This window comes from Spodoptera frugiperda, chromosome 13, assembly GCF_023101765.2.
Source record: "Spodoptera frugiperda isolate SF20-4 chromosome 13, AGI-APGP_CSIRO_Sfru_2.0, whole genome shotgun sequence".
NCBI classification, from domain to species: Eukaryota; Metazoa; Arthropoda; class Insecta; order Lepidoptera; family Noctuidae; genus Spodoptera; species Spodoptera frugiperda.
The window spans coordinates 1,849,330-1,873,107 of NC_064224.1; the positions used below are offsets into that span (position 1 = coordinate 1,849,330).

Sequence of the window (23,778 nt, forward strand, 5' to 3'; positions counted from 1 at the left end):
ATTGAAGCTTCGCCGTAAGATGTTTAGTACCTGCGGTGCTAATCGGAACTTGATTTGTTAGAATTAGTACTTAGTGATTATTTAGCACATTGAGATTAAAGTCTTAGAGAGATGAACAATTTGTTTTAATTTCTAAAGAGAATAGCATTAATAGAACGATGTGCTCTTTATCTAAGTACATCTCCCTGTATAGTGGAATTTATTATTAAAATAGCTATCGGCTGATCCGGAGCTGCGGATTGCCCAGCGGGTTACTGAGGTTCCGGCCCGGTCAGTAAGAGTCTGATACTTCCTCTCGTCTCGCCCAAAGCGGTAGATGGCATTGGATGACTTTTCTCCCCTTAAAAAAATTGAGAAAGCAAAACTTGCTAGATATTAAAATCAATCTCGGTTCTTTCCCGTGAGATAATTATATTCTAATTTAGAACTATTATGTTTCAAAGTAGTTCAATAACAGCCCTTTTTCAAAAGCGACTGTCACATCTAGATACTTACCTACATAGGTTACCTAGGTTTACTCTTCATAATCGCAGGACATCTTCCTAACCAATTTAGCCAATAATAACAGCAGACATGATTCAATGAATCCAGGCTGTGAAGTCAGCTATGTGGCTAATTAGCAGGCCAGTAATTGTAGCTGCGACACGATACTACGCGTGACAAGACTCCATCAATATAAACAGCGGTCAAGCAAAGGTTTGAATTGTTCCATACCCTATATTTAAGTCCGCTTTAAACAAAATTTGTTTTTTAAACGGATCTTATAAGACTGCAACATTGTTCAGTCTCATAAGATAAAGAAATAAGAGGCCTCTGAAGACGAAGGACTGTTCATAAAGGACAAAAATTAATTCAGAGGGCTTAGGAAGAGTTTTTTTACGTTTAACGAGATCGAAACGAGAGTGCGTTCAGCGTTCTGATTGGTTGGTTCATTCGCGCCGGCCAATTAGAGCGCTGAACGCGCTCGTATTTCGTTTTCTTTTAACGTATTAAAACTCGACTCGTAGATATTAACTCTTATTAATTGAAACCTTAATTCTCTTGCACTATGGGTATGAGATGGGATACTTAAAAATTCCCCAAGAAACGATTACAGGAAATCGTCACAAATGATTCAACTAGAATAAATATTTTTAGTCAAATTAGATTAAATAGTTACGATGAAGTTACCTACGCGCCGAAATACCCACAAAAATATTTGTTATAAGCAAATAATTTTCGATTCTTAGGGTCCGTTCACACAGACCGGCTCGGAGAAGAGAGTAGATTTATGTCACGTTGAAAACAAAGTTTTAAGTATTGATATTAAGGTTTATTTTTTTCATGTGCACTGAAATCATAACAGGAGCTGACCGATCGGCTCCGAGCGTATTTGCTTTCAGGTCGCTTCCAGTCGGTCTATGTAAAATAGTTGGCGACTCCGCTGCGACCGACTCCAAGCGTATACGATTCGGTCTTTGTAAAAAGAAAAATGCGTGCCGATGCTCTCCGAGCCGGTCTGTGTGGATGGATCCTTAGTAGATAATTTTAATATTCGTTTGTTTTACACACTGTTTTATACTTGTGAGATCCTACTGAGTATTCCAATACGGATTAATTACTATTTGCTCCCAGTATGACGTATTACGCGCATAGTTTTGGTAGAATCGAGGACTTTGGTAATACCAATGACGTATGAGACGAATAGTCGACAAATATTTCGATATATTATGATTTGAGCTTAAGCATACATCCTAATCCGTGCTACCGTCACTTTATGACACACAATTGCTTTTTTTACCTTTCGAAACTATAGATAGCTTTTTCGTTAAGAACAATGCTTAAGTATTGTTAACATGTACACTTCTGAAGAAACTGCATGTCTATTACGTTTAGGTAGTGTGTTCAGACCCTTGGTATGAGTTTGCGTTACGTTAAAGTAATCGCAACGGCTTGAATAAACCAAACAATCAGAATCAATTTACTCAATCAATGTTACATTTACCTTACACAATCAAGGATTAAAAACCATATCTTTTATTAACTAAAAATCACGGTTTACTTACGTAAATTAATGGAGAAAACTAGTAGTAGAATAGTTTCGAGTCACAGAGAGACTTCATCACGAGCAGCGTGCGCAGACGCGGCCCGGAGTAAACCGTGATTTTTATTTAATTTAGTTTGTCTCATGATAGTTATTATAAATAAAAAAGGTAATTTAAAAAACTAAAAAACCCGACTGCGTTTCTTTATAACATGAAAATGAAAAAAAACCCTAAAACAAGAATACAAGAAAAATTTAAGCAGTCGGGACCCATTCTACATATTATGAATTATGGCTTTCTAGAATGGGTCCCGACTGCTTAAATTTTTCTTGTATTCTTGTTTTAGGGTTTTTTCATTTTCATGTTATAAAGAAACGCAGTCGGGTTTTTTAGTTTTTTAAATTACCTTTTTTATTTTATTTTCTTTTAGTTTTATTATTTATTATATTTTGATATACCTATCTAGTGTCACTCTCACAGTAAATACGAATCAAACGACCACTATCAAGCTGAAATCCATCGAGTCGTTCAGGCTAGAGAGTGGGCAATATTCGAATTTGGCGCCAAAAATCCGCCATTTTGATTTTTTTATTAATTTTATATATCCAGTGTCACTCTCACAGTAAATACGAATCTAACGACACCTCTCAAGCCAAAATCCATCGAGTCGTTTAGGCTAGAGAGTGAGCAATATTCGAATTTGGCGCCAAAAATCCGCCATTTTGTTTTTTTAAACATTTTGATATATCCAGTGTCACTCTCACAGTAAATACGAATCTAACGACACCTCTCAAGTCAAAATCCATCAAGCCGTTTAGGCTGCAGAGCGTGCCAAACAATTATACATACATACATACATACATACATACATACATACTCTCGAAAAACATAACCCTCCTTCTGGCGCAGTCGGGTAAAAACATGTCTTTTATATTATTTTCCACGCATCTTCTAGAATATAAAAATAAGTCAGGTTTTCCTTCCTGACGCTGTAACTCCAAAACGCACGCTCCAGAACCGATTTGCTCGGTTTTGCATTCGTTGGAAAAGTCTCGGGCGCCGTGAGGTTTATAGCAAAGAAAATTCAGGAAAAAATCGTGGTGATGAAGCGAAGTTCAGCCAGTTTGCTAGTTATGTATAGATAAATCTTAAAGTAATAGAATGCCACTTACTTCTGCGTCAGCCTGAGTTTCTGCGTGAGTCGGACGCTCTCGGGGTCGGTGCCCTGCAGCTTGCGCCAGCGGTGCACGTTCAGCGGAGTCTCCAGCGCCTCCTCCAGTGCACGCACTCTCAGGCGCTCTCTGCCCAACTCGCGTTCTAGATTAAATACCTAGGGGATAAAACAAAATAAATAACATGAAATCGGTAAGAAAGAAGACTAAGTAACAATTTATGGATTAACTAGCTACATTCGCGCGGTTTCACCCGCTCTGCTTGGCTCCTATTGGTCATAGCGTGATGTTTTATAGCCTATAGCCTTCCTCGATAAATGCATTACCCAACACAAAAAGAATTATTCAAATCGGACCAGTAGTTCCGGAGATTAGCGCGTTCAAACAAACAAACAAACTCTTCAGCTTTATATACAGGGTGTATTTCTAAAAACGAGACGCATTCAAGGAGGTGACTCGGCTATCGATTCTGAGTCCAAATCAATAAAAAAAATGGGAAGCAATTTTTTTTTTTTTTTGTAAAATTCGCAAATCCGTAAGTGAGAACTACGCCTATCACATTTCGAACGTTATGTAACTAGCTTAAAACGCGACATTACACGCACACAAACTCAAACACGTATTTGACATTATTACCAATTCCCTAAAACTCCAATAAGAAACGCGAATGCTCCACAAGCTCCGCCCCCTAGCACCCTCACCCTGTGGCGCGCACGCACACGCATTCAGTTTATGTTTTGGCACTGCCGGTGGTAGTCGCTTGCGAAATTTCTTATGCATGACCTTGAACTCCCGTCTTATTAATTATCAAAGTTTAGTGTTTATGATGATAACAGACACTTAGTCTAGGTAGTTTACTTTCCCGCCACAGGTAGAAAAATTCTCCGTCGAGTTATTCAAATGTTCGTCTTAACCAGAAAATACCTACACAGGCATGACAATTACGTATGCTGACTATTACCCAGTGACTGTAAGAAGTTTAGTGCTTGAAACACATTCAAAATAAGTGTCTTAGTGTTACAATAGTCAATCAGTGACGTAGTGCATACCTATGTTACTGTGCATAGGTAGATTACGAAGACGAACAAAATCTCCGGACTCCGAGTGACACAGGTAGATATTTATGTAATTTATTTACTTGTACATTCCGTCCCTAAGGATACCCACTGGCCCATTACTAAGTTTGTAATTGTTTATTAGTTGAGCAATTTCAAAAAAAAGTGTACCCTGTTTTAAAATTCGATTTTAATTATTAAGTTATATTTTCTTTTTAATTTTCTACAGTATAATGGGAAATATAGTTTATTATACAGGAAAACAAAAAAGAACGCGGAATACGAGGCATTTTCCTGATAATATCAAAACAAAATGGACTTTTTGACGGAACTAGTTCCGTTATGTGACTACATTTAAAAGCAAAATTAAAGAAAAGTATAAAATTAATAAGCCCTTTCTAAACGTATTTCAATTAATATTACGTGTCATCAATTGATAAGTCTAATATAATAGCCTTAGCTTCTGGTATTAATACAAAAATACTTTTTTTTATTCGGTTTGGTGACTCTATCGCTTTTTACTTGGTTATTTTTAAATTTTACTCAAAGAACATAATATTTTACTTCATATGTGTACCTTTTTAGAAAAGAAATACATTCACTGTAAATATAATTTGTGCCTTGCACAGATTTAAAAGGCAAAAATTCATCTGATTTCATGGAATTTACACCATCAATAAGAAGGGACAGTCACAAAATGGAAGTTTCAATATGATAAGGCTGGGTTCATAATGAATTATAAATTGCCTAAATAATAAGTAAGTACCTGCCATAGTAGGTAGGTCTTAAACTGAAACAAAGTCAACAAATTATGACATCAATTAATAATTCAAAATTCTTAGCCCTGTTTCTCAAATTGGAACTAGTTTCATGTTCAAAAAAATAATAATTACTTACGGAAAAAATCTAAGAACATTAGTAGGTAAGAAATAAAACAATTATTTTAAATATTCTTTTTATTTAAGTAATAAATCCTTATCAAATCAATAGCTTTAATCAGTCTTACCGTTTTTCATAATACTTAATTTAAGTGACACTTTTGAACTATGTTCGAGTTTATATTGTAAATAATAATTATAAAAAACTTAACAACTTTACTACAGTAACTAACTTTTTCAGTCGTATTAAATAAACAAATCTAAAAAAATTACAATAAGAATCTGAGATGCATATTCTTTTAGAATATTTCAATGAAATGATATTAAGTTAGTAGCCTCATCAAAAAAGGTACCTACCTGACCTTAAAATATAAATACTAGGTAATAATAATATTTCAGTAATCTACACGGAACAGAAAAAACTAGGGGAAGTGTCATCCAACACAATTACTACGGTAACCGCTGTCGCCAAAATCACACAAATGAAACGATAATCATACATTCACTACAAAGAAATAAATATTTTGATTGGCGTTGAAGTTTTAGTCAAAACCAGCTTAAGTAGCATACCTTATCATCCGGAAATAAACGTTAAACCAATTACGTAGAATTTTTTTGCAATAGTGCAGAATATATTTAAGACGTATTATGTCAAAGTATGTATATTCAATTGACTAATAATTTCCGCTACCCTGTCATAGTTGGCGGTGTTCTTAGTGTTAGCAATTATACATTATATTCCGTCACTGATAAGGTTGACAATCGCGTTAAAACGTCTGAAGTGCAAGTGGTAGCCAGGGACCTAGTTATGACACGCGTGTCACACCTACATCGCACTTCCCCTTGTTTTTTCTGTTCCGTGGTAATCTACATAAACTCTAATTAGGTATTTGAATTTGACTTTGGTAAAATATTTGAAAAATACTTTTAATCATTGCACATTCTTCTTAATACGTGCTTAATAATTTGAACATAAAGTACACTCATCATTAGTTAAATGATCATATACGGAGTAATTACAATAAAGACACCAAAAAAAAGAAGTTAATAATAAACTTTTTATATCTTCACGAGTCATAATTAGAGAAAAGTGTCCAATTCTTGAAGATTGATTTACGTATTGACCGCATCCATAGCAATATTCATTGATAACAAAATGTGTCTCAGTCCAAGGCCATTTCAGGTCATAAATGTAGAAATCCATAAAATCATCGGAATTCAGCACCTTATCTATGTCTGCGTATATTACCATGTCGAAAATTATCCTGGAAAATCAGAATTTTAATCTGAAAAAAAAAAAAACAGTTTTAAATCAAGCACTTAACAAAACATAACCATAAAAATAATTACGAACTCTATAGAAGTTACACGAGTTACAATACCTCCTTCCAAGCATGTGTCACAAAGATAATCCCATTCTGTAGGACCATCGGTGCATTCTTCACAGTACAGTCTCTTACATGACATACATTTTGCTTTTCGACCTACAATCGAAGTTTTACATTTCTGGCATAATAAATTGTAAGTCGACCACCTTTTTGTGCTTTTATTTTCTTTTTCAGGGTTTTGTCCGTCTGTGCTTTTGGGTTTCGGTGCAATAATAATTGGTATTACGTTAATATCCATAAGCTCTACAGGTTCTTCGGAATTGTCAATATTTATATCAAGATTTGTTAGATATTCCATGTCTGAAATATCAAATGTCCCTGCTAATTCTGGCAAAGCAGCGGCCAGCGAGCTGCCTTCTAATGATTTTATGGTTTCTTTGTGTTCAATTTGAATCTGATTCTGTTCCAATGAAATATCAACTAACACTGGGCGTCCGGGTTGTAATGGTTTAGGTGGTTTTGGCACAGATTGCTCTCGGTGGATTCTTTCACCACCTCTGTTAGTTGTGGAAACTACTGAGTGAATTTGCGGCTGAAAGCAGGTGCAGCATCCTCGAAAAGGTTCACAAAAGCAACTGACGTCTCTGAATTGTATAATATTTTCATCTTGGGTCATAATCTGATGTACCTGCAGGGTTCCTTTTAAGGGTTGTATATTTTTGGGTAAAATATGAGTCATGTCGGTAATGGCACTGTCTGGAACTAGAAAAACTTTTGTGACCTTTAGGCATTGTTTCAATATATCATAAGCATCCTTGGCATCAGTTATGTCAAATCCATGGCAAACTTTTCTGTCCAAAACGCGCTTTACACTGCCCCCAATACCGTCAGCCACACTTTTACCATGCCCTGATTCAAAAAAAGACCATGTAGCAAAACTGAGTTGCAGTTCTTTTGCAAAGTGGGCAAACAAGAAAAAGTTATTTTTTTGTCTGTATTGGGAAGACGGACCATCACTAAAAAAATGTATGACATCCACATTTGGAGTTTCTTCTTGAATTAGTCGGATAATTGGAGTCAAATGAGCCCAGATAGCTGGTGGTTGATGATTATTACTTTCAGCAATTGTACAAAATGATTGTGATTTGTCACGCCAATATACCATGCCAGTATGCAATGTTATCTGATTTTTTGACGCTCCGAAGTGCATCGCTTGTATTTCACTGGCCAATTTAGCTTCGTAACTTTCGGAGAAATCGCAGACCAAAACTACTTCGTTGTCCTTTAATTGTGAGATGGCTTTCTGATATTGGCTTTGCTGTTGTTGCATATTATAGTGATGTTTTTTGAAATTATGCAGTTCTTCATTAAATATATTTTTCAGATCTTGTAATGTCCCTGATTTAGTGATCTTTTTAGTCCTTTTGGTTTTAACTTCTTTGGTTTCAGTTCCTTCTTTTTTTGAATAGGTGTGATCTTGGCGTTCCCAGTGAAGCCAGGATACATTGGAATCGTCTGTTTTACTGTTTTCAGAGCTCTCGAAATCCAGTTTTTTATCTTTGCATAATTCGCATTTACCATACATACAAGTATATTTTTTAGTGTCACAAGCTACGTTACTTAAGGCTTCTCTCATTCCTATCTTCAGCGCTCCACATCGTCTTAAGGCAGCATGTTGGAATTCGAGATTACTGTGTTTAATGCAAAGACAAGTGTCTCTTGCATTAAGGCGAGGCGATAATACATAAAATGGTTTGTGTTTGAAGAAAGTTGTAAAACCATATCTCCCACCTCCATCTTTATATTTCTTGTAAGTTTCGACCAGCGTATCCATCAGATACCTAATCTGCTTTTTCTTTTTATGCTGTGTTCTTGTTTCCTTTCGTCCCGATGTGATTCGACTAACATCATCTCGTAGATAGAATTTGGTTATTTCATCGATATTTATCAGTCTTATTTTCTTTTTTTTCCCTCTTGTTTTGCCAATTAATCCCAGAATTTTAGTTACCAACGTTTTGTTAGTAGAATTGTTCACTATTTTTTTAAATATTTTTTTATCATTGTGAGATTTAGTACTTTGATATGTTTTTTTCAAAGTAGATTCTAACACTTCTTCCCTAGCACGCATTTTACTAATAATCAGATTCAAACTATTAACTTCCTTTGTGTTTTTAATTTTAAGTCGATGTAGACGTTTCTTGTATTTTTCTTTTTCAGTTTTAAGTTTATCTGCATTTTGTTGGAGGTATCGACACTTTTTTACTAAAAATCGACATTTTCGCCGGAAGCCGTTTAAAATGCTCAAATCTGATCTTGAAATGGGATTTTCTGGCTCTCTTGTAACTTCTGTAATATTTTTCCTTTGTTTTTTTTTAGCACTACTTTTCCTTTTTTCTTCCCGCCATTTTTTTCTCTGTTCTGCGGCTTCTTCTGGTGTCATATCCGTGATTTTCTTTTTTTTCGACTTTAGTCGATCTAAGTTTTTTTACATTGGGCGGCATATTCATCCGGGCGTTCATTTTTTAATTTTTCCCTGTATCTCCTCGTTTTCTCCGCGCCAGTAAGCGGCATTGTAATACCTAAAAGTGTTAAATAATACTACAGGTTCTGTCAGTCATTTTCGTTTCGCATCTTTACCTAGGCATTAAGATTTGCTTCAAAATTATTGTTGTAGGCTGATTAATGTCGAAATGCATCTGATAGCTTTAAACCATTAAAGTACAAAAACTCTTTTTTGCTTGGAAGTAAGGAATTGTTACGACTTTTATACCGGGGTATTCCTTATTCGGCACCAAAGATTTTCGGCACCAAGCTATTCCTGTTTCGGCACCGAATGAAGAATACCCCTTTATGCCTACAATGACATGAAATAAGACGTTCATTTAATGATAATAATTTGAATAGTAAACATTTTATCAAAGAAGTTTCTGACACCAGAGAGCGATGTTTAAATAAACAAAAGCTCATTAAATACAGTATAATAGCAATAGCTTACAACATTTGTTTTTTTAAGTAAAACTTGATTAAAGATTAAATAAGTTCATTTTATGAGCAAGTGTAAAAATAAAATAGTTGTCTAGTAGGTACCTACTCGTATGAATATCTACCTACTTAGTTCTACGCGGATCTCATGGGTAAGTATTAAAAACACTACCCAGGTACATGGAAAACAATAGTTATTTTAAATTCACAAAACTTATCTAACGTTTGAAAGTCGTCAGTAAACTTCAATTTTACAGATTGAAGTTTTTTTGAAATGTGTAATTTGAAACTGAAAGTAAATAAGAAAAAAGCTACATAATTTATAACTTTAGTACTTATGTGTTAATTCGGAGAGTAAACATTTACATTATGAACTAAGCTTTATGCATTCCGACCTATAGTGACTTATCGTTCCGTTAAATGTGACCGTAGAAAAAGTCACACAACGGAGGTCACATAATGCTACCTTCTTGTAGTTTTAAATTGTTTAAAAATTAGCCATCTTACTTAGCACAAATAAATTCTTGGTATCAAATACTATACAAAGTTTTGAATGTGTACACAATAACAATAATCAAAGAAAAGTGATTATAACAGTAAAACTTGGTCACATACCTGAGAAAAGAAATCAACACACCTGCACTTAAAAAATACGTCCGCACTTATCACAAGTTATTTTGCTAGTGAAAACAAAATGGCCTCTGTCGATGAAGGATGATATTTTGTGTTGCCATTTTGTGGCAATACTTTTCGCTATTAGAAGAATTTTTGCACAAACGAGCGGTCACAAGACGGAATCTTCCGGAAAGCTAAAATTTTCGTTTTAAATTCATATTTATTTTGAAAAGAAAATATGTAAAAAAATATATCATTGATACCTTTAACTGATAAATTCGACTTTTAAGAATTTAAATTATATATAGAAATCACTAAATTAGACTGGATTTTTTTTTAAATCAATCATATCTTATCTTAGTTGGTAAGGGGACAGGTATATTTGATGGTCTTCAATATTTTAAAATCTTCGTAAGTTTTATATTTAGCAAAGTAACAACATAGCGACAATTTCTATATCTATTTAAATATATTTTCTTGTCACTTAAATTAATATATTCTGCTAAAAGTTATTCATCTCAAAAAAATAAATCAACAAAGTCGAGGGACAAGGCAAAATCCGGGGGTACACTTTTTTTGAAAATGCTCAGTTACACCAATAGGAAACGCATTTAGTATGTACTTATTACGAATCAGCTGATCAGCTGGTAACTATCGTAGGTATGTATGCGGAATATCAATGCATAAATAGGAAAGACAAATCCGCCCCTAAGGCTACCCACTGACCGACAATTTTATAATCCACCGATTTAAAACACGAATAAACATTTGGACACTTATCTACTCGTACAATGCGTATTTTAATATTAACTTTCAAATTACATTAGTAGTTTTGGCTCTCTAAATATTAATTTTTACATAACTACTGAATTCACATAACTACGTCTCACCCAGACCCGATACAACAAATTGTGGATTAGGTACTTATACAGAGTTGTTCCATGCTGGAATCGAACCCGCGACTCATTATGGTATCGGTTGTTGCCCGCCACTGCGCTATTCTGATTAAATAGCTAGACCGCTAGCAGAAACTAGTTTATTTTAGATCGGATTAAGAATGCATTAATAGGATCGATGAATTTAAAGAAATTGTTCCAACACACAAAAATGAAACAAACAGCTGAGCGATATTCAGCAGGATTGCAATAAGACGTAATAAGTAAATCATTACTTAACTAGTACCTACTATGAATCAGCTGATAACTACCGCAGGAACATACATGAAGTGATAATAAGTAGGTAAGTAGTATACTAATTGTTAGAAATTAGTTAGGCAATAACAAACTAACAATAAAGTAGGTGATAGGTACGTAGTACGTACGTAGGTTATGCGGATGAAACCATTTTTAGATTTAGATCAAAATTATGAATTATCTAATACCAAAAGTAATTTCATATTAACAGTTTTAATACCATCTACCAAAACTTTGAACTGAATGTATCTAGGTAGACAGAATACGTTAGTAAACTACTTATCTAACATCACGCCCGCAAACAGCTGAGCGCTTGGACTACCTACTTACCTATGTGTGTTTATTATCCCGATCTTACGATTCTAAGTTTGAAATTGGTTGTTTTACGTATTCAGCAGGATGCCAATAAAATTTAATTAATACATCATAATTCATTAGCTATTATGAATCAACTGATAAATACTGTACCTATGGCGCAGAATAATAAGTAAACTTATAGTCAGTTACTAATTAATGGTTAATAGTAACGACAATGTGTTTGTTGATATTAGTTAGTAGGTAGTGGTAGTGGTACCTAAGATTATGCTCGCAAACAGCTGAGCGTTTGGATTAGATCCCTACCTACCTTTTCGTAGCGATGTGTTTTCATAATTCAGACCTTAAATAACTAAGTTTTAAATTATTAGTATCCAACAGGATTGCAATAAAACGTAATAAGTAAATCATTAGGTACGTAGTGTTATGAATCAGCTGATACCTACGTTTTCTTTGAAGATACGAGTACTACTTTTTTATTGATTGTTTCTGCACTCTAAGATTATTGAAAATGTGTTAACAATCAAATCATTAATAAATGTTGGTGATTATTTTTCTTTTCGCTTTCTAACTGCCTACTCGTGCGGCGTCTCGCGTAGCCCCGCCCACTGACCTTCGACGCTGTCTTGTTACGCTGTGTGCGTGACATGTTGGGCGATTCTGAAATATTCAGAATCGCCGGTGACGAATTATTCTGAAAGACGGCCAATCTTAAATAATTTATTATAGCTTTGTTTTTAACTATTGGCCAGAAACCTTATTTTAAATTGAACATTCTTTACTTCCGTAACATGCTCCCGAGTTCTGTCATGGTTTCAAATCTGCACCCTGTATAATATTATATATAGTATAGATAGTATAGATAGATATAAATTCTTGTTGAGGCTCGACAGCAAATACATTGTATGCAATTATTGTATGCAAATACAATGTATTAAATTTTGCTTGCCAAACGTACAAAATAACGAATTTTATGTTGCTTTGAACGGACAAAAGTTGGAATTTGTTAAGGAGACTGTATTTTTGGGTATCACATTAGATGACAGATTGCAATGGGGGCCCCATATAAAAGCACTTTCGGGGAGACTAAGCTCAGCTGCTTATGCAGTTAGACAGATAAGGCAGCTAACGGACGTAGGTACGGCAAGGCTTGTTTATTTTAGTTATTTTCACAGCATAATGTCTTACGGCATCTTGCTGTGGGGGCGAGCTGCGGATGTAGAATCAATTTTTATTTTGCAAAAGCGAGCTATTCGAGCAATATATAACTTGCCCCGTCGCGAATCTTTGAGAGAACTATTTAAAACTATAAACATTCTTACAGTGCCTTCTCAATTCATTTACGAAAATATTATGTACGTGAGAAAAAATCAACAATTGTTTGAAAAAAGAAGCGACAGACACAATTTTAATACGAGAGGTAAAAATAAGTTAGCTATACCGCAATTCCGATTGTCCAAAGTGCAGAAATCCTTCATGGGATTTTGTGTTAAGTGTTACAATAAACTACCAACCACCATACTGAATCTGAACGAGAAAAAATTTAAATCTTGTATAAAGCGTGAACTGTGTAAACAGGCATATTATAAACTATCAGATTATATTAAAGATAAAAATGTGTGGCAGCATGTTGGTCCGGCTCCACTGGACACTCGCTCACACTAGACAATGCTCTAATACGATCACTAGTTACACGTTAAATTAAAGTACTAATTTATTCCAATGTAGTCTAGGGATCCTGTGGCATCAAGCAGTTATTTATTTATTTTTTATTTGAAAAATTAAATTAAAGATTATTTTTTATTTGTATAGAAGCATTATTTCAAAATTGTAAGTGTACATATGTGGGCACTATGTTGAAACAACCCGCTTTTTTAATTTATATTCTTTACAAATTGGTTTTATTGTCCCATAGTTTTGACGTCGTATTGTCGTTACATTGTTCCTACATATATATACAATAGGTAAATGATCAAATAATGTATCAGAGATATTGTAAAAACATTTTTTGAAAAGAGTAACGATGGAGTTTCTTGCTCGTTCTTCTCCATTCGAAGCAACACTTTGGAACGAGCACCTAGCTTCACTGACGGACGGACTGACGGACAATTCAATTTGACGTTTCAAAAGTGCCTAATTTAGGATTAATTGAAATAAATGCTTTGACTTTGACTTTGACATCAGACGAATCTGACTCTTTAACACTGCAAATAAAGTTATCGCTTTCAGTTATTTGGAAATACCAAGATTTACTCAGTGAAAGTAGATTGTGAGAGGAAGAAATTACTAGGAAACAAGACGCATGACTCACAAATATCCTAAATTTCAAGTTATTATGACAATAAATATAATGATCAACTTGCTTTCCCAATTTGTGATAGGACAAAAATATTATACAAATTGATATGTAGACTATACTAGCGTTTAGACCATTAGTTATCTATTTAGTTTAGTTTTTTCTAAGTTATTATTATTTAAGGTGCGCGTCGACAGGCCCGCATCGTATGCAACGGATTTTAGTTTGCCTTGTATAGAGCCTCATACAACTGCGTCCACCGGATCGTATCGTACGGACCGCATCATCAGCAATGCCTACATGCGATGCGTACTGATGACGTCATACGGAATGTGTACGATTTGGGCCTGTAGACGCTTACTTTTAAACGGCACTGGACGACGTTGTCTTTAAATTGAAATAAATATGATCAAGTAACGGAATATGGGAACACTCACCTCGAGCCTCAAGTCGGTCATGTTCTCAATACCCTTGGAGAGCAAGTTCTTCTCCTTGCGCAGCCGTATGATCTCCAACCGCAGCAGTCTGATGTCTTCCACACGCTGCTCGTATTGACGCTCACCTTGTCAAGCACAACATTAATTAATGATCACATAGCATATTTTGAAATAATAATTAATGTTTTTTTTGTCAAAGTCAAAGTCAAAAGTCAAATCATTTATTCCAATTAAACCATATATACTTAGATGCTTTTGAAAAGTTCACAAAGAAAGAAAGAAACAATTGTCCGTCAGTCTGTCTGTCAGTGAAGCTAGGTGCTTGTTCCAAAGTGTAGCTTCGAATGGAGAAGAACGAGCAAGAAACTCCATTCGTTACTTTTTTAAGAAATATGTTTATAATTTCTCTGATACATTATTTCAATAGTATTGTAATAAAACCACTTTCCGTTCCTAAGGATACTCGTTCCTCATGCGTACGGCGCGTCGCGTTCGACGCGCTTCAAAGAGCCTACAGACCACATCAGTTAGGCCCCAGTAGGGCTGATGCACGGTCCGGAGCTAGGAACTACCTAGCGGGTTTCCCGAGACTCCGGCTCGAAGGGCAGGAGTAGGAACGGGGTGGTTTTTGGTCAGTAAGCGTCTGAGTCTAGCACTCCATTTCGTCTCTCACAAGGCGGGAGAACACATTGGATGCTATCTATCACACTTTAATAATATTGTAATTTTTTATAATGTTTGTTTGGATGTTTGTCCGTCAAACACGCTGAAACTACTGAACGGATTTTGATGAAATTTGGTATACAGACAGGGTATGAGCTGACTTGGGTGAAAGGATACTTTTTATCCCACGGAAACGCGACCGAAGCCACTGGCAGAAGCTAGTAAACTGTATGTAGGTAATATACCACTCACCTCTTTGCAGTGTGACTTCAAGAATCCGTATCTTCTCATAAAGCAGAGAGATTTCATCGTTTCTCCTCACGAGCTGAGCTCCGACCACATCGCGCTCGTTCATCAGACCTTCCAGCTCCTTGATGAGTTTAGCACGAGCCGCGTCACCTTCCTAATCAAAGGATACTTCGTGAAATGACTAGAGGTATAAACTATAAAGTTACCTTTCAGCAGGGAACGTGATAATTATTTTGTTTCTTATTTTACTTTCACTCGGGAAATAGGACTTACTCGAGAAAATATCTAAGTTGGTGGACCCGCAGGAGAAAAGCTATTAGATAATTTAAGATAAAAACTTAATTATAATAATAGAATCACAACTATCATTAACTTTATTATAACTTTCGTGAGACATACTGAATTAATTCCATGTTATCGGCTTACTCACGTAACTATTTGACGAGGAACTCGACTAGTTTCAAGTCATTCTAGAGGCTCATATTCATGAGCAGCATTCCGCGACACGCGACGCGTCATGTGTCTCTAGCATGGCTTAAAACTAGTCGAGTTCCTGCCACAACTGTCATTTGTTATAATATATATTTTTTTATTGTTAGATATCAATAATTGTTGTTTGTTGATATTAATTTGACAGTTTAATGGATAGTTGTATACTTTGTAATTTGTTAAGTTACCTCGACACCAAAGATTCAGAGAAACGGTTTGCTAACAGAAAAACGAAAAACCATCGTTAAGTTATAAAAAATCGATGTTATCTTACTGATTCTTTCTAAGAAGAATATTGTACCAATAATGGGCACAATATTAGCTTTCCTAGCAAACCAATTTCACTAATTAATTGCCGATAATAATATAGTTTTTCTGCAAAGTGATTTGTCTCATAATTTGATACAATTAATGACACTTTTATACCTAACCTTGGGCAATTATAGGACACTTTTTTGGTAGAAAAGTTGTAGGAAAAGTTATTACGTAGGAATAAAAAAACTAGATCAGAGTAATCACAAAATGATCTAACCTCTTTACTTTTTACAGGTATTAGCCGTATTAGGTCAATTGACCACTCTCTTTTTCATAAGATTGAACTATCCAGTTTCGTGGAACCTTTTAGTGTCTCTCTCTCGCAAAGCCGCTTTGAGTAAAAACTATGCATGGTCATCAATGTTCTAACTAACTCCAACTCCTTATCAATGCGAGAAAAGGCATTGAACTGGCAATGGGATCAATTAATTTAAATCCTGATATTCATTTCTAGTGTCTATTAATCGTTTATAAGTCAAAACAGAATAACCAAACTACAGTTGGGAGTAAAGAAATAGAGCTACCGGCGCTTTTTCTTTTTCATTTCTTGATAAATATTTTCTGATACAAATATTGTCTCAAATTGGTAACGATATACGTTACCAATTTGAGAAAGGCAATTTAATTACATTTTAAATGAGAGTATTTTATTGTATAACGAGTATTCTTTTTAAAGTTCCCCAAAATGAAAAAAAAAAATGCTAGTGGCTGATCTAGTGTAGTGCATGTTTACAAGATTGTGTTGTGGAGAAGAGGTCCAGCACTGTGCCATTAGATGTATGATAATGTGTACAAGTCTATAAGCACATCTGCTTGCCATGGCCAGTGCTGGAAATCAGCGTCGTGGACTCAAGCCACCGTGCTCGAACCGCATTTAGCTGAACACTGGCTTTATTGCTAGTTATTTTCTTTTTTTATATTTCTTTCTTGCTTTCAGATGGGACTTACCTGCACGATTCTGTTAAGCCTAGCCTCCTCCTGCCTCAAGGCTGCTATATCAGCCCTTGCTTCAGACAACTTCGCGAGTCCAGCCTGGATCTCCGTCCTGAGCTGTTCATTCTTCTTGTTGCATTTCCCTAGAAAGCCTTCACATGACTTCAGTCCTGATTCCTTGCCGCTTATATCTTCTTTCAGCTGTTCTATTTGATATGCTAGCATCTGTGGATTGAGAGTAGAGTGAGAAGAGATAAAAGAAAATAGAAATAAAAGAAGATAGAAAAGTTCAAATGTCTCGTTTGTTTTTCTTTGAGAGGAAAGTCTGATTTTGCATCTTATCCTTAACTTTTGTGATATATATAGGTAGTAATTGGATGCTAAAACCGGATTTGGTATTACATTTTCTTTGAAATTGATATGAAATTTCCAAATCCTTTATGTTTATGGAATCGAGGGCAAACAAGTATATGTATCACCTGACAATAGGCGACCAATCGAACCCATTGACTGCCGCTATACCAGGAAATCATGAATGCGTAAAAGAGTAAAACGATCACAAATAGAATTGGAGGGCAAAAGGGCAAAGATCTGCTTTTCTTATCTTCTATCACCAATTTACCTTCATCTTCTGTTTCAAGTCCTGTATTTCATCCAGGGCCTCGGTGTAGTTCTTATGCAGCATGTTCCTCTCAGCTCTAGTGGCGTCCAGGGCGACGGATAATTTGCGAGATTTGATGGTCTCCTCGCGAAGTGCCTTCTTCAGGTCCAAGATATCAGCCGTACGGAGACGTACCTCCTCTGCGGAGGTGGTGTTTGATTTGATTTATAAGTTCAGGATACATAATATGTTGTTCCATATTTTGTGTTGGAAAATATTCTTCTGTATTTTTTATCTTGTAAAGATTTTGATGTACTATTTCGTTGATATCATAATAAAGGGAGATTATAATACCTACCTGTTATTTCATCAATTTTCTCGTTTAGAGCGATCGTCTCCTCCAGCATTCTGGAAAGCAGATAATTTTCAAATTATTGTTCAAACATTTGAATCTGATGGATAGACATAAACGTGATTTGGTTTTATGAAGACCTTTAATAGGTTCATGGAAGAACGTACTCCAAATGAATTGGGACAAAAGCAGGAAAAAGAATACTACTTTTACGTAAGTTTGCCAAAGTCTATTTTTGAAAATATTTGTAGATAAGTAGAGCTAATGGTTCAAACTCTTCTCTCGTTACCTATCTTTCTCCTTCTCGAAGGTGCGTATCATGAGCCGCTGCTTGTGTATCTGCGCGGTGTTGGTCTCCAGCTCGTGCTCCAGCTGCTTGCGTCGCTGCTCCTGCAGGTCCAGCATGTTCAGGTTCTCTAGTGCTTCATCTGATAAACAATTATATGGTGATGCTGTTAATACCGCTGGTGATGATGACTCCGCTGTTTATCATCATGATGAAGGGATTGGTGAGGATCATGATTATGATGGGAAAGAAAATGAAGCAGTTGACGATGGTGGAGTTGATGATCGTGGGGTATAGGGAGTAGTCGATGAGTTGATGATGACCATGGAGGTGCTGGTGATGATAATGAATTGATGATGCTTATGTTGGAGAAAGTGGATGTAAACGATGATGGAGGAACTGATAATAAAAAATCGCGATCGTTATCGTAAATGTAGAAAGGATGGATGAAAGCAGATTTACGAAAGAAATATACAAGGCGGTGTCGGTAGAGGGCGTCCCAGACGGACATATTTTTTTTTTTTTTTTTTATTAACTATAGGTTCACGCTTGACCACTATCTCACCTGATGGGAAGCGACGATGCGGTCGACGATGGAGCGCGCTTACCTAGAAGGAACCTATTCACTCTTGATTTAAATATTCCAGGGTTGTAGCTCTCGGGAAACACAGACTCCGGCAGGGAATTCCATTCCTTAGCTGTACGTATAATGAATGTACTCCCAAAACGTTTTGTGCGTATAGATGGGATATCCACCATGTAACGATGACGCGTTGCCGTACGTCTGGTTGTCCGATGATGGAACGGGCTAGGCGGAATTAAATTGTGCAATTCCGACGCACACTCCCCGAAATGCAGCCGATAGAAAACCGACAGGCTAGCCACTCGGCGTCGGTGCTCTAGACTTTGGAGTTTCGACTCGACAAGTGCGTCATTGCCAATGATCCTCTTGGCTCGTCTCTCGATTGCCTCGAGTGCATCAAGCTGGTATCGGGCTGATCCGTCCCAAAGATGAGAGCAATACTCCATGCATGATCGAACTTGCGCCTGATAAAGTTTGAGCAGCTGTTCCTGCGTGAAGTATTGTCTGACCTTTGCGAGGATTCCCAGTTTTTTTGCAGCAAGATGGGCTTTTGCTTCAATGAATGGCCCAAAGTTGAGGGTAGACGTTAGCGTAACACCAAGAATATCCAGACGGTCGGTTATTGGCACGGCTGCACCTCGGAAAGTAGGAGCAGGGCTGAATTGGCTCCTTTTAGCGGAAAATAGACACGCCTGGGTCTTAGCAGCATTGAACTCAACCAAATTGGCATTGCCCCATGCGGATACCGCCTCCAAGGAAGAGTTCAAGCGCCCCACCATAGCCTCTCGAAGAGACTGGATTTGTGACCCACTAGCTCGTGCGCCGGACGTGTATCTCTCAGCAACAGTACTGTCGTCTGCATACCCAAAGGTACCGGGCTTAAGCAGATCATTTATGTGCAACAAGAACAATGTAGCCGAGAGCACTGACCCCTGAGGAACTCCGGCATTGATAGCCATTTCATCGGACGAGGAGCCATTGATGACCACTTGGATGGATCGGTCGCTCAGGAAGTCTGCTATCCAAGCACACAGACCAGCAGGCAGGCCGAAGGAGGGAAGCTTACCAACAAGGCTATGATGCCAGACCCTATCAAAAGCCTTCGAGATGTCGAGGGAAACGGCAAGCGCCTCCCCGTGCCTCTCAATGGCCTCACTCCAGATGTAGGTGGCATACGCTAGAAGATCTCCAGTTGACCGGTTTCGGCGAAAGCCGTATTGTCGGTCACTTAAGATGTCGTTAGTTTCTAGGTATGCCAGGAGTTTAGTATTCAGTACACGTTCCATTGTCTTACATAGAATGGACGTTACTGAAATTGGTCTATAGTTGGCTGGGTCAGCACGACTACCCTTTTTGGGAACGGGCTGTACGTTAGCCAGCTTCCATACCTTCGGCACCTTACCAGCCTCAAGAGATAGCCTAAACAGGCGTGTCAGGATCGGAGACAGTTCAGGCGCACATGTCCGCAAAACAATCGCTGGTATCCCATCCGGACCGCTCGCCTTGTTCACGTCTAGGTTACGCAATACCCTACGGACGTCCTTCTGATGGATGCGAATATTCAACATACTCGACCCACATCCATCAGGACAGGCTGGGGGTCGCGCGTCACCAGGATCTAGACGCGAAGATTCTGCAAAGAGGGAAGCAAACAAATTTGCCTTCTCTTCGGCAGTATGTGCCAGCGACCCATCGGGTTTAATCAGCGGCGGTAGTGAGGGACGGCAGAAGTTCGATTCAACCGACTTAGCCAGGGTCCAAAACGCCTTACTACCGGCAGGGTATGAGGCTAGTTTGTTCCCGATGTGGCTAATGTGGTCGAACCGAGACCTCCTCATCACCTTTTTGCAGGACTTGGCAGCACTATTGAAAGCCCTCTTCTTTTGACTCACGTCGCCCGCCTTGTGCATACGAGCGTCGGCCCATGCCCGGTATGCCGCTTGCATAAGCGTGTTAGCGCGAACACATTCCGGACCAAACCAAGGGCGAGCTTGGTCAGACACTGCTACGTCAGAGAATGGGATATAGTACTCCATCCCCCGCCGCAGCACATCCGTCACAGCACCTGCGCACGACGATGGATCATTTGAAGAAAAGCAAGTAGGCTGCCAAGGATAACAAGCGAAGAACGATCGCATGCCGTCCCAGTCTGCTGACCTATATCGCCATACCCGCCTGGTGCCTCTAGGGCAGGGATCGGGCGGAGAGTAGACTGATACTGATTTCACCAGACAGTGGTCGGAACTACCTAACGGTGATGATATCGACACTGAGTAGCGATCTGGATCTGTTGTCAGCAGAAGGTCCAAGCAATTGGCTGTGTGCGATTCAACATCCGGCACCCTCGTAGCTCCCTGGACCAGCTGGGTAAGATTTAGCGTAAGCGAAAGCTTTCGCATCTCTCGGCCAGCGTGGTCTGTGAACTGGTATGGGAAGAGCCACTCCTGATGGTGGGCATTAAAATCCCCCAGTAACACCAATTGAGCGGAAGGGTACCTCTGCTGAGCCGCATCTGCCGCCTCACTGAGGTACTGTGTGAGCCTGGTCGTCTCCTGATCCCCACTGTGCGAACGGTAAACACATGCATAGATAATTTTATCCATGCCTGTGTCCACTAGAGCCCAAAGCGTTGAGAATCTGGAATCCTCAAGGTCGCGGAGACGCCGATAGCATATATCGTCCCGAGCGTAAAAACACACACCTGCGTGCGGTTTAAAATTGTGCTCCAGGGTAAACCCTGGGTATGATAGGTACGATACGTCTGACGGACTTTTAATTTGCGTCTCTGAGATAAAAAAGAGAGAAGGTTTTTCAGTCTCAAGATGAAAGTGGACTGCTGCGAGATTTGTGTGCAGACCTCGTATGTTACTAAGGTGCACTTTAAGTGAGAGGGAGTGCAGCCGCTGTTTTGCTCTTTTCTTTTTTGACCTTGGCATGTTGTTGAGTGAGTTAGGGAAGGGGAAGGAAGTAAAATGGAATCCTATACCGCTACCACAGTCACGCATTGGCAAGCCGTCATCATTGGGGTACTAGTCTGGAGACTGCGGGGACGCCCGAGCCCCCCCGGAAATGTCCATCGGGCCCTCTCGCCTGGTCGCCAACCAGCACGATGGCGCATTCCGGGATTTTTCGCCAGTTGGCGGGGCAGCCTTTCACATGTGGCTAACACATTACTTGGGCCCCCAACTAACTGCGGTCGGCCAGCGGTGCACCGTGCCTCGGATCCCGCTACCCTCCGCGACTAGTCTCCCGATGCGTCATGAGCAACGCGAGTCTGGCCGGTCTGCAGACATTGGGACCGCCACTTTGACCCATCCCCTCTAAATCGGCTACACTGGGTATCGTACCGGAACACGCAAGGCCGCTTGGCGGTACGTCTTTACCCAGTGGGTGGTCACAAGCCGTCGGTCGAAACCTACCACCAGTTAGTGTCACCTGATTAGCACCACCCGGGGACCACGTGTAGGGCCTAACTGTGGGTATCTTCCTACGGACGTGGGTGACTCGGTCCCCAAAACGACCAGATTGGCGATATATTAAAAAGTACCTTTAACCGACGAGCATGCATGAAAAGACTGATGACTAGTGATGACTGTTGATGAAGCGAAAGAGGGATGTAAGAATCGTAGCAAATGGTGTTCCATTGTCTGGTGTCTCTGTCTACCCCCACGAGAGACAGGCGTGAGGTTATATAATATATAATGTATGTATGTATGTATGTATAGGTACACCTAGCAACTGTAACTAGTATACACCAACACATCGGCACAACTATCGCTACACAATATCCCTGTGTGGGTATTCCGTAGTAATGTGCATAAAAACGTTTGACCATTACGCACACATTGGTATATATTATAAATTTTGTGTCGGTATATGTATTTTTATAATTTAATAGATGGGTAAGGTTAAAAATATTTACAATTGATGATATGGTTCAACATTTTCACCGAACTAAACGTAGTGCTCGTGGACGAGTGGTTTAACGAGCTTGCTCTAATCGTCTCCGTCTACGCCGATGTGGGTTCGAAACCAGCAAAACATATTTTTTGGATGTATTTTATTTCGTTGTTTGTCTTTGTTAAGTTTATTTTTGTTTTCTGTATAATAAAATCAGACTATAAAAGAAGCATTTAAGTCGGTAAATAAAACGATATCTATTTTATTACGTATAATTTATTTTTATAGAAATAAAGTATAAATATTGGATATAAATCAAATAAAAAATGTTATTAATTGTTTTCATAAACAATTTTTTATTAATTAATGATTATTACAAAAAAAATATTATTAAATAATAATTTTTATTATTAATTAAATAATAATAAATTAAAATTTAATATTGTATATTACTTATAATTAAACAATAAGAAACATTATATATTTTTTAATTAAAAAGTATTAAAAAATAAAATTATTATAAAAATTTAACTAAAACATTTTTTTCCAAATTTCCGCTTCACAGTAAATATTGTTATTTCTTGAAATTAGCAAATTTTTGTTATTAGAATTCTCCATTTTGTATTATAAGGCGGTTGCTATAAGATTCAATATTGAGTGGGCAATATGTTAGCAAAAAATGTGACGATTAATACAAATAAGTTTTTAACATTATAACATTTCGAATCATATTCTAAGTTGGTTAAGGATGAGCGTAAATATAATGTTTCAAATTAGTTGAACAGCAGTTACATAAGTTATTAAAATGAGAAGTGAAGTGAATCAACATGTTGAATAGAAAGAAATTATGACAATTTCTAACCGCATAACAATAACATCACTTCACCGTATTTTCTAGACTGCATTATAATATTATTTAAAAATATAAACATTGTAGTTAATTTGGACTATATATAATTTGGCTGGTGGCTCAGTAACTGATTCAGAAATCGATATAAGTCAGCGTTAACCCAAAAAAAAATTCAATACAAATAAATTTCAACTTTATGCTGCTAGCATGAAATTAATTCTTTACATCGGTAAATATAACCACATTATTAGCCCTATTAAAA

The 23,778-nt window shown here is 37.5% G+C and overlaps 2 protein-coding genes across 3 annotated transcripts in view; both read right to left on the reverse strand.

Annotated features, from left to right (window-relative positions):
* The window catches only part of LOC118270249 (cilia- and flagella-associated protein 58), a 35,503-nt gene that overhangs the window by 3,893 nt on the left and 7,832 nt on the right, over positions 1-23,778 (reverse strand). Inside the window, exons 10-16 of the mRNA XM_050698114.1 lie at positions 18,187-18,325; positions 17,904-17,953; positions 17,567-17,745; positions 16,960-17,169; positions 15,211-15,361; positions 14,296-14,420; positions 3,197-3,354 (exon numbers count right to left, since the gene is read on the reverse strand). Coding sequence (XP_050554071.1) covers positions 3,197-3,354; positions 14,296-14,420; positions 15,211-15,361; positions 16,960-17,169; positions 17,567-17,745; positions 17,904-17,953; positions 18,187-18,325 — 1,012 coding nt within the window. The remainder of the gene's footprint in view (positions 1-3,196; positions 3,355-14,295; positions 14,421-15,210; positions 15,362-16,959; positions 17,170-17,566; positions 17,746-17,903; positions 17,954-18,186; positions 18,326-23,778) is intronic.
* On the reverse strand, positions 4,400-10,640 carry LOC118277191 (uncharacterized). 2 transcript variants are annotated; one of them, XM_035595908.2, is made up of 2 exons: positions 10,055-10,640; positions 4,400-9,036 (listed from the first exon to the last, which is right to left on the reverse strand). In XM_035595908.2, the coding sequence occupies exon 2, from the start codon at positions 8,895-8,897 to the stop codon at positions 6,450-6,452; it is 2,448 nt and encodes an 815-aa protein (XP_035451801.2). In that variant the 5' UTR covers positions 8,898-9,036; positions 10,055-10,640; the 3' UTR covers positions 4,400-6,449. The 2 variants fall into 2 exon arrangements, with proteins under 2 accessions (XP_035451801.2, XP_035451802.2); XM_035595909.2 differs by having other exon boundaries at positions 4,400-6,415; positions 6,512-10,639.